This window comes from Capricornis sumatraensis, chromosome 15, assembly GCF_032405125.1.
Source record: "Capricornis sumatraensis isolate serow.1 chromosome 15, serow.2, whole genome shotgun sequence".
Classification (NCBI taxonomy): domain Eukaryota; kingdom Metazoa; phylum Chordata; class Mammalia; order Artiodactyla; family Bovidae; genus Capricornis; species Capricornis sumatraensis.
In genome coordinates this window covers 55,474,504-55,490,288 of record NC_091083.1, presented here as the reverse complement: position 1 = coordinate 55,490,288, position 15,785 = coordinate 55,474,504, and the positions used below count along the sequence as shown (strand labels likewise).

General features: G+C 46.4%; 2 protein-coding genes across 2 annotated transcripts; both read left to right on the top strand.

Annotated features, from left to right (window-relative positions):
- The first annotated feature begins 8,089 nt into the window (after nucleotides 1-8,089).
- C15H20orf141 (chromosome 15 C20orf141 homolog) lies at nucleotides 8,090-8,671 on the top strand. The gene is made up of 2 exons (XM_068986773.1): nucleotides 8,090-8,355; nucleotides 8,440-8,671. The coding sequence occupies exons 1-2, from the start codon at nucleotides 8,090-8,092 to the stop codon at nucleotides 8,669-8,671; spliced, it is 498 nt and encodes a 165-aa protein (XP_068842874.1).
- Nucleotides 8,672-9,421: 750 nt separating this feature from the next.
- TMEM239 (transmembrane protein 239) lies at nucleotides 9,422-9,877 on the top strand. Its single transcript, XM_068986698.1, has one exon. It carries the CDS (start codon nucleotides 9,422-9,424, stop codon nucleotides 9,875-9,877), a length of 456 nt encoding a protein of 151 aa, XP_068842799.1.
- The last annotated feature ends 5,908 nt before the right edge of the window (nucleotides 9,878-15,785 follow it).

Sequence of the window (15,785 nt, the reverse complement as noted above, 5' to 3'; positions counted from 1 at the left end):
GACCAAGAATCTGTGTACATATGGCACTCATTCCCTTGCTTTAATACCTGATACACCGCATATAACTCAGCAAATTGGCTACCTTTACCTTCCTCAGAGTTGTCAGTGATTTAGTAGTGACGGGATTATGTGCCACCACTTTCCAATAGTGAATGGATCCTATGTATTTGGCTGATCCATCAGTGAAACATGCATGCTGTTTTTCTAGTGCAAAGAGTCAAAAGTTTGTGTTATTGTTTAGTTGCTAAGTCATGTCTGACTCTTTTGTGACACCATAGACTAGCCAGCCAGGCTCCTCTGTCCATGGGATTTCCCAGACAAGGATGCTGGAGTGGGTTGCCATTTCCTTCTCCAGGGGATCTTCCCCACCCAGGGACTGAACCTGCACCTCCTGCCTTGCAGGCAGATTCTTTTCTGCTGAGCCACCAGTGAAGAGTCCAAGGGCTTTCTCCATTTTACAAGCAACTCAGTTATCTCAGGCCTAACTATAGCTTTAAATAGGAATTTTGGAAATCTTTAGTAGGAACTTCAGAAATCTTCTCATTTAAGGCAGCAACCTCGTATGGCCAGGTTTGGCTTTGTCCTGAATATACCATTTCCATTTCATTATGCTGGATTCCTGAGCTTGCCCAATCCTGTGGGTTTTGGGTGAACTTTGTACCCATAACATGAGTGGCACTTGAGGTCTTAATATTACAGTATGATTCATAGTCAATTATTCCATATCAATCAAAGCCCAATAACAGCCAGTAACTGTTTTTCAAAGGTAGTGTTATTTCTCCCAGCCTCTGGAAATTTCCTACTTCAGAAGCCCAAAGGCACTCTTTTGTCTTGCTGTTTTTGCTATAAGCTTCAATTAGCATATAGTTCATTGATATATACATGTAATTTTATGTCCCTTTATCGTAGCTCATGGAGTACCGATAATAAAACCAGAATTTAATATTCAGTGTAGCATAAAATTTATGTGTGTGTGAGAGAGAAAGAGGGTATTAACCCTGTGGCCAGGGGAGGCTTTATCCCATCAAATAAAAAATGAGGTTTGTCAGGGAACCAGAAAAAACCAAGAGGCTATCTTGGATTTCCGTGGCCACAACTGTTTGATTTATAGCTATTGTTTACCCATTTTAAATTCCTTGATTTAGGAGTAGACTGTTGTCATGTTCTAAGGGCATCAGGATAGCAAAAGTCTGACAATGAGGGGTAAATTTGTTTTTATAGAATGAGCCTTATCTATGTGTGTCACAATCTTCATAGATTATTGTGAAATAATATTTACTTTGCCAAGGAACAAAATATTTTAAAAGCAAATATAAATCACTTAAGGGCAAAGAAATTCACATAATCTGTTATCAAAAACCACAGTCCAAGAAAACTTTTTTCTCTTAACATAGAGAGAAAACCAAATTCTAGTCTGATACAAACTTACTGTTAATAACAACTTTTGTTTATCTAGTTAATTTTAGTTTAATCTTAGAAAGTCCTTTCTGTAAATCTTGAAGAGGTAGTATTTTTGCAAAGACATCAGAATGAAACCATAGTTCTCTCTAATCACAAAAAGGCTTAAAAAGACAGGTTTAAAATCTGATTACAATGCAATCGGCAAAGTAACTTGGTTACTGCTGTGACACGTAACACTTTAAGATAGTAACTAAAATTATGACTGATAATATTTTACCAGGACATATCAGATCTTTTTGAATTCTGTATAATTTCTAGAATATCTGTATTAGTAAGATTTACCATACAAAGTAACCTAAGAATATTTTTGACAGCACTTATCTGACAGAACTTCTCATGTACCTATAATATAATGAACCTAGTTAGTTTAATATCTTTCTTCGGGATGCCTCAGGGGCCTTCTGAAGCACCCTCAAAGTTAGCTAGAAGTCAAAAGAACTTCATTAGAATTTGATCTTAGGAAGTTCTGTCAAAAATATCAAAGAGTTTAGAACACTTAGTCAGATAAGATCAGAGATCACTATGAAACAATAGTTATTCACTCAGCCGAAGTAACAATAAAAGGTTTCAAAAGCAAATACAGAACAAAGCACTTAAAAGGTAAAGAAACTTAAAATCTGTCATCAAAAGACAGTTCAACATCCCAAGAAAACTTATACCATGCATAAGATTCTTTTCTTGGGGTCCACTTTCCACAAATCCTTATCACTTTCTATAGTAAGCACTTTATTCTTCCATTCAAAAACAGACACCTGAAAGTCAGACCTGTTTATTTTTCCTTTCACAAAATGCAATTCCATTCCTCATAACTTTTCCCACTTTCCTTAAGCAACCATGAACTGTCCTTTATATTAGCATTCTGTATATTGGTGAACATAAATACCAGTGATAATTTCTAAAAATTTTTGGTTTTCTTAGAGAACATCTCAGGATGGTACCAAACATATTCATTAATACTTCTAAACCCTTCACTTCTCTGTAAAAAAGAAAGCTAATGTTTAGTAATTACAGTTTTAGCATATTATTTCATTTGGAAATGGCCTAGTTATTCAAATTTCTATCATTTAACTTAATTTAGCACAGCCCTAGGGACTGGGAAGCCTGGTGGGCTGCTGTCTATGGGGTCGCACAGAGTCGGACACAACTGAAGTGACTTAGCAGCAGCACAGCCCTAGAATTCAAGTTATCAAAACCTGGAGAAACTATTTTATGTAGACATTCCTAAAGCATAATTATTCTTAATAGAGTTTATCTAAAAGCTCTTATCTCATTTACATTTTCTTTCCTTAAAAGTTTATTCACATCAAGTTTGTAAAATGGACTCAATATCTGGCCCAACTGTGGAATATGATGTTGCCAGAAGCCAAATAGCCCTATAAATTTTGAGCCTCCCTTTTTGTCTAGAGTTTTAAATTTCGTTATCTTTTGTTTCAGTTCAGTCATTCAGTCGTGTCTGACTCTTTGCGACCCCATGAATCGCAGCACGCCAGGCCTCCCTGTCCATCACCAACTCCCGGAGTTCACTCAGACTCACGTCCATCGAGTCCGTGATGCCATGCAACCATCTCATCCTCGGTCATCCCCTTCTCCTCCTGCCCCCAATCCCTCCCAGCATCAGAGTCTTTTCCAATGAGTCAACTCTTTGCATGAGGTGGCCAAAGTACTGGAGTTTCAGCTTTAGCATCATTCCCTCCAAAGAAATCCCAGGGCTGATCTCCTTCAGAATGGACTGGTTGGATATCTTTGCAGTCCAAGGGACTCTCAAGAGTCTTCTCCAATACCACAGTTCAAAAGCATCAATTCTTTGGCGCTCAGCCTTTTTCACAGTCCAACTTTCACATCCATACATGACCACAGGAAAAACCATAGCCTTGACTAGATGGACCTTAGTCGGCCTTAGCCTTATGTAAAATCTCTATATATTATTTAGCCCATTGTATTTCCCAAAACTTTATAGTCTGGGCTGGTCCCTGAAATTTGGAGGGATTAATCTCCAATCCCAAGTGTTGGGATCCCAATCTACCCCTGCACTAGCTATTATCAAATGAACTCTTTTTTTTGTTAACTTTGCTGCACCTCTTTCAGTATTGAGCTTGTGCAAACTTTACAGTGAGTTTTTCGGCTACCAACTGGAAAGTGGAGACTTGGTCAGCTAAAATGTAGCTTTAACTTTGTAACATGGATAATTGTCCTCGCAAATCACATAATTCTTTAATTGTGATTTCTCTTCAACAAGTTTTAATTTGGTTTCCTATACCTTATGGTAAGCAGAGAGGAGGATTCAGCCTCTCTGACCCAGTGAGGTCCATTCTTGTCCTTTCTCAACTGGCACAAGCCAAATTGGCACAAACATTCAATAACTTCAAAAGATTTGGCCTGTTTTAATTTGGGGTCCCATTCTCACACAATCCAGTGTATATGCCCCCTTATTACTGCTAATAAGCAGTAAGGCAAATCTTCCCACCATGGAATGAAAACTTCGTTAATCTTAACCTCTTTCTTCTTAAAGAGTGGTATTTTGTTTCACAAATACTGCTCACAGCACCAATTTATATTTTGCCCAAAGTTTGACTTCCGTTTTAGGTTTAAAAGGTTACACTCAAATAAACAGTCTCAGTATTTAACAGAGGAGTATTTAACTTAATTTCAAAGTACAATCATTAAAAGAAAAGAGAAATAAAAACCATAGAGAGGAACATCACATACATCAGCAAATTAGGCCGATGACCAACATCCAGATTTAAGCAGGGAACTGAGAAGTCCCAAGTGAAAACAACCTGGAGTCCCAATTAGGAAAAAGTCCAGGGTAATGCTTCAAATTGCTCTTTGGGGGGTTCCCACTTATAATCCCAGACTGCAAACTAATATCATCATCAGTACATGCAAAAATGCAGCTCTGGTTTTACTTTAACGTTTTTACAATGCAGCTTGTTTTATCTTGTGAGTCATAGTGAAAGTGAAAGTCGCTCAGTTGTGTCCGACTCAAGAGCCCATGGACCATAGCCTGCCAGGCTCCTCTGTCCATGGAATTCTCCAGGCCAGAATACTGGAGTGGACAGCCATTCTCCATTCTCCTTCTTGGGTTGGGATCTCCCCAACCCAAGAATTGAACCCAGGTCTCTCACATTGCAGGTGGAGTCTTTACCATCTGAGCTGCCAGGAAAGACCATAAAATTTTTTTAAAACCTCAGGCATGGTTGGCCAGACCTCCAGGAGCTCAAGAAGTACCATTCTGTTTCTTATCTAAAGTACTGCTTGACTTGCTGTGCTTGTGGGTAGGCACAGAATCTGACCAGTGTCCAGGCAGGTCAGAAGCAGGTCAGAGGCCTGCTCTCCTGCTTCTGAAGCCTGAACAAGACTTTCTCCATTTTAATTTCCCTACAGGACTCTCCTGGATGCTCCCCAGTGTGATCAGGTGGCTGGAAGCAGAGATGATAGATGACTTTGATGCCACACAGGCTTAATAGCACATGCCACTTCTGCTGTTCATTTTGTTTGGGTATCCTTAGACAGTAATTTTATCTCTGAGTTTCTGTTTTTTCATCTGTAAAATGGGAACAATAATGTCTTCCTTTTGGGGTTGCTGTGATGAAGTGAGATAATATGTGGTTCCTGGGGGCCCCTAAGTTAACTGGATGAACTAAAGGTAGGGAAACAGCTTAATACGGTCCTCTTGCTCCCATGTATGTAGATAGAATAAAACAATATCAAGAGAAGAGAAGAGGCTATGTCCCTGGTTACACAAACTGAGAAGCAGCCTAATCTGCTGCCTCTCTGTGCTTCCTGATCTGTTCCTTGCACTCACTCCCCGCTACATGCTCTCCCTGTGATGCAGCTGAGCGCTGATGGGGACTCCCTGGCCCCTAGATGCTTCTTCCTACATGCCCCTCTCCCCTCACCGCTTCCTCCCCCAGCTACGTCTCTTCTGTACATCAATGTCTTCTAGAGCCTTGCTCCTTAAAGTGTGGCCAAGGATCTGCATGTAAAAAAAATTCCCAGATGATTCAACCCCAGGAGATACATGTGGTCTGAGCAGCACTAGATGGCAGTCTAGAGCAACTTCATCTAAAAGGCATGAGACAGCTTTCTGAGTTTGATGGTGTTTGGTACAGTTACTGGAAATTTTATCTCAAGCCACAAGAGTATATCCACATTACTTTAGGAAATCCGTATTTCATTCATCCTGGGAGAGTATATTCCTGATCTCCACCATAGGACACTAATATTGATTTGCTATTAAAAAAAAGAAATCATTTTAATAAAAATACTATAGAATATGATTTTAAAGGTACATCACATTTAGATTTGTAACAGATGATTCTTCTCTATGCTTCTCGATTAACAGATTAACCACTTTTAGTGTTTTTTTATTTCTCCTTGTGTTTAATTTTATCTTTCTATTGCTATTTCTTGAATTTTTTCCACCTAAACTTTAAACTTTTCTTTTTGTATTGGGGTATATTTATTGGACTTTTATGTTTAGATTTATCTTTAGGTTTCCTGCTATGGAATTAAGGATTTAGCTTTCCTACCAGCCCTCCCCACAACATACACCAAAATACACATATAAATTTCCCCCTGCCATCCTCCCAAAAGAGCTGAATCATTAGAGTCAATATTCAGTTCTTATATTATGATCATGATTATTATTCAATTTTTTGTATTCCCTGGATTTAGCGATTATTTTATCATTTGCTTGGTTTTTAAGACACTAGCGAATCCAATTCCAAAGCTTCCAAATGAACTAAATATTTTGCATATGTCTAAAAACAGCAGATAATCAGTTTTATTTTCTTCTAGAGACATCCCTCCTGGAGTAGCTATCTTTTGATTCTAGGCTGGGGTTGCTTGCTTTCTTTATCTGGAAACATTGCTGACATCCCAGGTCTTTCTCATCATCCCTTTCCTGTGTTTAGCCTCACTTCTTTCCTAGTTTAGTTCATTATTTTTCTGAACCACATCTTCCAGTAGCTTTCTAAGAAAGAGTGTATGCAAGGTCAAGTTTTCGAGACCTTGTTTGGCTTAAAATGTCTTTACCCTCATACTTAATAATCATGTAGACATATGTTACTGCTGCTAAGTCGCTTCAGTTGCGTCCAACTCTGTGCGACCCCATAGACGGCAGCCTACCAGGCTCCCCCGTCCCTGGGATTCTCCAGGCAAGAACACTGGAGTGGGTTGCCATTTCCTTCTCCAATGCATGAAAGGAAAAGTGAAAGTGAAGTCGCTCAGTTGTGTCCGACTCTTAGCAACCCCATGGACTGCAGCCCACCAGGCTCCTCCGCTCGTGGGATTTTCCAGGTGAGAGTACTGGACTGAGTTGCCACTGCCTTCTCCAATGTTACTAAATTGTAAATAATTTTCCTCAAAATTTTGTGGGCGTTGCTTTATTGTTTTGGGCTGACTCAGAAAAAAACAACCAATGAAAGGTCCCAAGGGCTGGTGGCATTGGCTCTATCGTCGAGCCCACCATCACCAAATATATCAAGGTCACTAGGCTTGAATCTTTGAACAGAGTCTCCTGGAGACAGATATGCAGCGAGACGCTTGCTCTATCTCCTCCTCTCCTAGGGGCTGTATGGCCACTGTCCCCCTACGCTTACCTCCATCAGTTTTCCTTCAAAATATGACATGAGAACAAGGATTAAGTTCTTTCGATTATGACCTATTTTCACTTGCCTCTCAAGTCACTAAACTGAAATGCGCTGGAACTTCTGTTACAGATTATCAGTGGAGACAGTTTTCTTTTCCAGATCAATCCCTTCATACATGTTCATTCTTCTTAATTTCATTCTTGGAGGGTAACCTTAACCTCCTGTTTTGGGGTTACTACCTTGTAGCTCTCTCACAGTCACATTCTCTGTGCCATTTCTGGAATGCCAGTATCCAGAACACCTCCCACAAACCACATTGCTTCTAACACCTAAACAGCCCCTCCTGCCCCACCCCTATTTAGCAGGTCATGTGGTTATCCCACTCCAGAAAGCATCATGTTGCTTCCTGGCAGAGTCTATCTGTGCATTCCAGGATTGAAGTTCTGAAACATCCCCCACATGAATGCCCACAGGCATCACCCTGCTCTCAAGGGAGAGAACTGGGGACAGACAGGTTGAGTGACTTGCCCCTGGACACCTAGTCCTGGGAACCTGTGAGATAAAGAAAGTGGCTCTTCCTCTCTTGGTCAGCTACCCAGGTGGTGATGGGGTTAGAATGCCTCCTGGCAACTCAGATCCCCATGGGCTCCTTGGCTGGAGAATTAGCAAAGACAAGAGGATGAGTCTTCGCTCTTAAATATCAGACCTCCTTCTGGCTACACACCACCAGCTAATTATGAGGCCAGGGCCAGCATTAGCAACCCTGACGCCACCCCACCCCACCCCACTTACCCCAGGACCCCACCTGGCAATAGGTCACAATGCTCCAGCTGCCCAACCAACCAGAATGACTGACCGAAGTGGGAGGAGGTGAGGAGGGTTTGGTGAGTGGGTGTATGAGGAGGGGGAGATTCCTAAACAGTCCAACTCCCCACTGCCTGAGCCTACGCCTGAGGTCTGCCACCACCCCCTCCCATGCTCCCGCTCCTCCTCTCGCCCAGCACTAGTCCTTCCTGTAACCTCCACCTTCCTCCATGACCCACCTCTGCTTACCCAGGCCCGAAGCTGCTGTTTCTCCTACCCCAGTCCCTCCCAGGGGCATGGGTGCAGGGGAGGGATCAGCTAGTCCAGTGGGTCCATGTGTGTCCCCCTGGGGCCCTAGCTGGGCCCAGGTCCTGGACAGTGTCCTAGGACTGGGGGCACTGGGGCTGACAATTCGGGGCATCTTTTCCACAACTGGCCCAGCCTTGCTGCTGCTGCTGCTACTGGTCAGCTTCCTGGCCTTCGACATGCTCCACCGGTAAGTGGACTGCAGCCTACAGGTTGGGCAGGTGAGCATACCATCAACCTCCCCAAACCCAGCTGCCGCCCTTTCTCTCCACAGGCCTGCAGGTCCCACCTGGTCACAGCACACACATCTCACAAGGGGCCAGAGTCAGGGGGCCGGCGAGGGTCCAGGGCAGCTGGAGGCTCCACCTGCAGTGGCAGTCACAGGACGACTCAGCCTCCAGGAGGCTCTGCTGCTGCTGTTCCTGGGCGCGGGGTTGCTCCTGGGAGCCCGCGGTGTGCCCTTGGCCCTGCTTGCCCTTGCTTTTTGCCTTCATCCTTGGACCTGAGTGCCCTCTGGAAATACACTGACCATGCTGTTTCCTCAGGCTTCCTTTCCTCCACCCTAGGTTGGGAAGGTGGGAGGATACTCCTTTATCCCCCAGCCTGCATCTTGGGGGACCTCTGGCCTCACAATGTGGACAGTGGGTACCTAAATCTGAGTCTTAGGTAAAGGGCATCAGTAAAATGTGAGATAAGGGACAGGGAGCCCAGTGCAGGGTGTGGAGCCATCTCGGAACCTGTGGGTTGGGGGAGGCTATTCTGGCCTCCTCTGTGATTCTAGAGAACTTCTCTTGAAAGAATTATAAGAGAGTGAAGCAGGGCTGGATACAGGCCAGCAGGGAAGGGAGGGCTCCAAAGAGGGCTTTCCACAAGAAGATACGAAAGACTACATCTATGGACTCACCAGGCTCCCCTAAAGCCTGAAGGGTCCACGAGAGAGGTGGACCTCACACCCAGCAGTGGTCTTTCTCTTGGCTGGCCCCCACCCTGACCCGGGTCATAATAGGGCTCCTCTGGGGAGGGTGGGGGCACTGAGAGTGGGGGCTCAACTCTGGCTGCCAGGCTGTCCTGGGTGCGGCAGGAAGCAACATGACTTAGGTGGCTCTGCCCAGAGGTAAGACCCAGGCCCCAGTACAGAGCCCCACCACACCCATGCTGGCCCCTCCTGATCCCTGCACCCGCACCTGCCCTGAGGTCCCAGGCATCCCAGGGCTCCTGCAGCTGGCCTGGCCCTCTCCCTAGGTGCGCCAGCCACGATGCAGCAGCTACGAGTGGAGACGGATGCCATCGGGGCCGGCGAGGGGCCACCACGCACGGTGCCCTGGTCAGCCTGGGTCTCCCGGGAGGGCTGGGTGCGCTGGTGCATGTGTCACGTGCCCCCGAGCTGGACCCAGTGGTGGGCGACGTCCGGCTGGCGGCAGCCGCTGCAGCGCGTGCTGTGGGGTCTGGAGGGGGTCCTCTACCTGCTGCTGGCCCTGATGCTGTGTCACGCGCTCTTCACCACCGGCTCCCACCTCCTGAGCTCCCTGTGGCCCGTGGCGGCTGCGGCGTGGCGCCATCTGCTGCCGGCCGTCCTGCTGCTGCTGCTCAGTGCCCTCCCCGCACTGCTCTTCGCTGCCTCCTTCCTGCTGCTCTTCTCCACACTACTGAGCCTCGTGGGCCTCCTCACCTCCATGTCTCACCCAGGCAACGCTCAGGACTTGGACCAATAGAAGGGCAACCCCATCCCACTGCTTGTGTCTGTTGAGCCCTGGCCTAGGGCCTGAGGCCCAGGGAAGAGGGAGGGCAGTGGGACCAGGGCCTTTCTGTGTCAGCAGGCCCCCGACCTACAGTCTTTAGTTGGGACTGGGCGGGACATGGGTGATATTGCTGGAGCTGGCAGTATATACACTGGCTTGACCTCTGGGCACCTCCCTCAAGCTGATGCTGCAGGTACTTGGTGTGGAGGGCCAGAAATTTTGAGAAGAGATGTTAGGGCAGAAGGCTTAGCCAGGAGCAGAGCTTGGCCAAGCCATCAAGAGTTTCCACATGCATGTGCTGATGCTACTGGGGCCCCTTTAGCAGTTGGCAGCATCTTTTTCTTGCAGCTGCTCAACTGTCTCAGCTTTAGACTCATAGCAACTTCTACCTGTATTTACCATTCTCCCCACCAACTGCTTCTTTTTCACTTGCCCAGGCTCTAGAAAGGGCTCAATGACAGAAACGTAGCTGAGAGAGGGCTAGTCAGAATCCTCATGAGACCTCAGCTTTCACCTTCCAGATGTTTCTGCCCAAGCATTCCCCACTTCCTAGACTTCCTACCTCCTGCCTCGTCCATATCCCCAAGTCTGGGAAGTGAGCCAACCAACGCAGTGAGTTTCCCAGAGAGAGCTTACTCTTTAAGGCTCCTGAGGTTTGCTATGGAAAAACAAACAAGAAGTCCCATTTCACCCACCTATGCAGTGTGTGACCTTGGCCAGTTAATTCTTTTGAGCCTTGGTATTAAGTGGGTCCTGTCATGGAGCTGCTTTGAGTCAAAGGCAATAATATCTGTGTGTGAAGTACTTTGTAAAGGCCAGAAAATTGTAAGATATTGTATGGAACTCTAAATAACAGAAAGCTTCTCTAGGCCTTCAGAGAAATGTTCTGTCCTGGATACAGTTTGGACCCTACAGTAGTAAACGGAGGATGGATGAATGTGAACAAGAGGTAAAAGGTCATGAAATCTCAAAATATGCAGGTGTTGAACTCTTCTGACTGTGAAATGCTCGGTGGGGCTTGGTGCCGGGAGACGGCTTGCATAGCCATGTGAGTGGGGAAAACATAGCCCATGGGTTTCTAAAACCAATCCAACAAGCTGTTTACAACACCAGGAGAGCCTTGGAAGGTGGCATCCCTGGATGCCCAGGATGCTGCCTTTTCACATCTCAGCTAACCCTCCCGACAAAACAGTGAGTGATTAGTCACTACAAGTAAGACACATGATAGGTAAGACCCACCCACCTGACCCCCACCCCATTCCAGGCCTCCACTTAATCCCTGACCCTATCCAATTTCTATCCAGTCTTGATCCCACTACATACATCACCCTAAAACCCTCACTCCTATATTCCTCAACTAAAAGGCTTCTCTCCGGCCACCTAAATACTCAAGCCCTGTGAACCAGCCCCTAGAACCCATGTTCATTTTTGCTAAAACCCATTCGCTGTGGAGTTTCATAACCCTGTGTGCCACTGATCAGATACCTTCAGCATCAGCTCCTGAAAGCCGAAACACAGTCCTTCCTTCCTTTTTCCTTCCTGTTCTCCCTGAAGTATGGCCTGGTAGCAAGGGCAAGGCAGGCCATGGAAGTGGCAAAGCATCATAGCTAGCATGGGCTCTAGTGTATTAGCTCAAGCTGGGTTTGAATCCCAGCACTGCCACTTTCCAGTCCCACAGCTTTGGCAAAAATTGCTAACCCTTCTTGAACTTCATTTTTCTGTTGGTTAAAACAAAGGCAAGCATACCTGTCCTGGGGCACCCATGGGGCATCTGGTATGTGGGCAAAATTCCTGGGCTGACTCCTTACACCACAAACTGTAGCTATGCTATTATTACTATTCCATTTTAGAGATGAGAAGTCAGGCACAGGATAGCTACTTGCCTATGGTAAAGTCAGGTTGTTTGAGTCCTAGTCCAGCCTGACAAGCTACTAAAGAGAAAGCAATGGAGGAAACATAACCTCACGGAAGACCCCAGGGCTTCTCAGTGCCCGTTCTTTAAGCTCCTGTCAGAGATGAAGCCCAGATGCCAATCTTGGGCCCCTCACTAACTTGGCTGTGCATTGTTGGCCAGGGATATCACTCTGGAGCCTTAGGACCATTCTAATTGAGAGATGAGGTTTCAGCCCAAACCAGAGACACTGAGGAGCAGGGTTTTGGCAGGAGCAAGGAGAAAGCCTTCTTCCCTTCCCCATGTAAACGTATATCTTCTACCCTCCTGTATCGCTGGTGTGAGGTAGGGTGGCACAGGCAGACCAGACATCAAATGGGCAATATCTATCAAATTAGATCAACACATAGCCTGTGACCCAAAATGCTATGTGACACACAGCAACCCAAGAAAAATTCTCCCAAAGGCCCAAGATGGTCTTGCTCCTCAAAGTGTGGTCCCAAAGCCAACAGTATCAGCATCACCTGGAAACTGGCTACACATGGAGTTCCAGGCCTCACCCCAGGAGTCACGAATCAGAGCCTGGATTTTTAACAAGACTCCCAGGGGATACACTGGGAGAAGTCTGAGAAGCACTGCAGGTGAGGGAATATGTTGAAGGGATATGTCTGAGAATGGAGCACTGTGGAGATGAGGCAGCAGTTAGAAGGAGTGGAAGTTAAACAGATTGATCTTGAAATCCCAGCGTTGAGTGAAAAATAGCTGAACGAGAAATAATAGAATTCTTTTCACAAATTTTAAATGCATGCAGCAAAACCAGACACTTTAAAAAAATAAGAATAAAAAATGGAATGGAATGGCCAACTCTAGAGTCAGGCAAATGGGATGGAGTATACAGGTAAAAGGAAAGTGAGGAACCTCGCAGAGAGGAAAGAAAAACATTAAATGTAGACAAAGTCATCCATTTAGATTTGAATCACTTAATAATGCAAGCCTGGGGAGAATGAACATGCTGAAACGAAGTTCTAAGCCTTTCCGTTTGGGCCAAGAAGGGAAACTTGTTCCACAGGCCTGAGTGACCAGGGCGGCTTTGTGGGCTTGACCCCGCAGCGAGCTCAGGTGGGGTTGGGGTAGGGGTGGGGATCCAGTAACTTCTGTAGCCTGGCCAGAAAAGTAAATCCGATCAGGTGGAGCATAAAGAACCGGAGCGGAGGAGGTGTCAGCCGCGAGGGGTCTTGCATTTGAGAAAGTGAGACGAGTTCCACAGCAGCACACACGCACCCTGGGGGCTACGAGGAGCAGGAGCGCCCGGTAAGATTTTCTCCAGCCCCAAGGACCCGGGAGCAGTGAGTAAGAGCGGCCAGGATGCGGGAGGGTCCCAGAGGACGGTGTCAAGGGAGCTCACAAAGCTGGGGGCGCCGCTTCAGCTAGAGGTGTGAATGACCACCCTGGTGGGAAAAAGAGGGGATGCCTGGAAGGGGTCAGGGCGGCGCCAGGGAACCGCTCTGGACCAGCTAAGGGGGGCCGGGAGAGGGCGCTCTTACCCAGACGCGGCTCCGCGCTCTAGAGGGTGAGCAGAGCGACCCTGCTCGCGGAGTCTGTGGCCGCGAGCCGGGGCCGGGGGCCGGGGGCCGGGGGCCGAGAGGGGGCGGCTGGGCCCCGAGGGGAGGAGAAAGGCGGGGCCTGCGTTGCTCTGGGAGGTTGCCCCAGGTGCCGGGGCCGAGTAAGGGGCGCATAGGCTCAGGGGCACCGGAGAGGGGTCTGGGCAACCGCTGGGGAGTTCCAAGCTGGCGCTTTGACCGTGGAGGCAGAGTGCGATCGGCAAGGGCCCGATGTTGGAAAGAAAATACCAAACCTAGCCAGAGATCAGAGGCCTGTGGGCACCCACACAGGGAAGTGCTAGCTATCCCCGTAAATCAACACGTTCCCTCCACCTTCACCGCCCCCCACCCCCGCCCCCGTCTGCCCCCTTCCCCCACTCCCCGCGGAATCATAGTCTGCAGACTCGATGCCAGGCCTGCCTCCCTGGCGGAGATCTCCAGCTCTGATTTCGAAGAGTCGGACTTGGCTGCGTGGGGGACGGAAGCGAAGAGGAGATGATGTGTCTCACGGCCCGATCCTAAAACGGGCGGTGGGTGAACCGGTAGATCCTGGGGGCGGGAAGAAGCTTCTCCCGCTCACTGTCTTCACAGCGGCGGCTTCATTGACTACAAAATCTCTTTAACCCAAATCCCTAGCCTGGGTCCCCTAGCCAAAAACCCAGAGACAGCAAGGGCAGAGCTGAGAATCCTGGAGAAGGAAGGGCCCAATCTCGTGAGCTTCACTGTCCCCGACTGCTGTCCTAATCCTAGTCTATTATTCCATTTTTCCTAGGGTAAAGAGCTGTATTTTGTGAGGTTCCGTCAGGATCTAGATGTACATCATCCCACTTCGGACAAGTCATTTTCTGCGGTGCAAACATCTCCATTACATTTCAGATATTTTCATCTTAAAAATAAAAGAACTTAAGAGGTGTAGCTTTTACCATATTTTCTGGCCCGTGTCTTCAAATGTCTAACCAAAATACAGTTTTTAAAACTGATATGTGATACTGTATACTTAAAAATATTTGTAACATATATGAAAGTTGTAAAACCCTCTAAGCCCAAAGATACCACATCCGTCTCACCAGCGGGAATTCACAGACCATGATATATGGAAATGCTGCTCACTGGTACCTTTGACTTGATCCTGATTTTGAAAGAACTGCTTCTAAGTTTCCACCACTGAGAATTACTGTCAAGTTTTGATAGTTCACCTTTATCCAGTCAAATTCCTTTCTATTCCTAGTTTGCTAGCAGTTTTGATGATGAGTGGAGGTTGAATGATAAAATTTTTTTGCATCTACTACCAGGACTATTTTGCTCAAAATTCTCCAAGCCAGGCTTCAACAGGACATGAACCATGAACTTCCAGATGTTCAAGCTGGATTTAGAAAAGGCAGAAGAACCAGAGATCAAATTACCAACATCTGTTGGATCGTTGAAAAAGCAAGAGCGTTTCAGAAAAACATCTACTTCTGCCTTATTGACTACGCCACAGCCTTTGACTGTGTGGATCACAACAAACTGTGGAAAATTCTGAAAGAGATGGGAATACCATACCACCTTACCTGCCTCCTGAGAAATCTGTATGCAGGTCAAAAAGCAACAGTTAGAACCAGACGTGGAAGAACAGACTGGTTCCAAATAGGTAAAGGAGTACATCAAGGCTTGTATTTTGTCACCCTGCTTATTTAACTTATATGCAGAGTACATCATGAGAAATGCCAGACACAAGATGGACTCAAGATTGCTGGGAGAAATATCAACAACCTCAGATATGCAGAGGACACCACCCTTATGGCAGAAAGTGAAGAACCAAAGAGCCTCTTCTTGAAAGTGAGAGAGTGAAAAAGCTGGCTTAAAACTCAACATTCAGAAAATGATGATCATGGCATCCGGTCCCATCACTTCATGGCAAATAGATGGGAAAACAGTGACAGACTTTATTTGGGGGGAGGGGCTCCAAATCACTGCAGATGGTCACTGCAGCCATGAAATTAAAAGACACTTGCTCCTTGGAAGAAAAGCTATGACCAACCTAGACAGCATACTAAAAAGCAGGGACATTTCTTTGCCAACAAAGGTCTAGTCAAAGCTATGGTTTTTCCGCTAGTCATGTATGGATGTGTAAGTCAGACTATAAAGAAAGCTGAGCGGTGAAGAATTGATGCTTTTGAAATGTGGGGTTGGAGAAGACTCTTGAGAGTCCCTTGGATTACAAGGAGATGCAACCAGTCCATCCTAAAGGAAATCAGTCCTGAATATTCATTGGAAGGACTGATGCTGAAGCTGAAACTCTAATATTTTGGCCACCTGATGTGAAGAACTGACTCATTGGAAAAGACCCTGATGCTGGGAAAGATTGAAGGTGGAAGGAGAAGGGACGACAAAGGATGAGATGGTTGGA

Excerpts from the sequence above, each read along its gene's own strand:
- C15H20orf141 (XM_068986773.1), top strand. The coding sequence starts at position 8,090 with ATGACCCACCTCTGCTTACCCAGGCCCGAAGCTGCTGTTTCTCCTACC. Across the intron at positions 8,356-8,439 it reads GCCTTCGACATGCTCCACCG|GCCTGCAGGTCCCACCTGGT; the intron begins GTAAGTGGACTG and ends TTCTCTCCACAG.
- TMEM239 (XM_068986698.1), top strand. The coding sequence starts at position 9,422 with ATGCAGCAGCTACGAGTGGAGACGGATGCCATCGGGGCCGGCGAGGGG.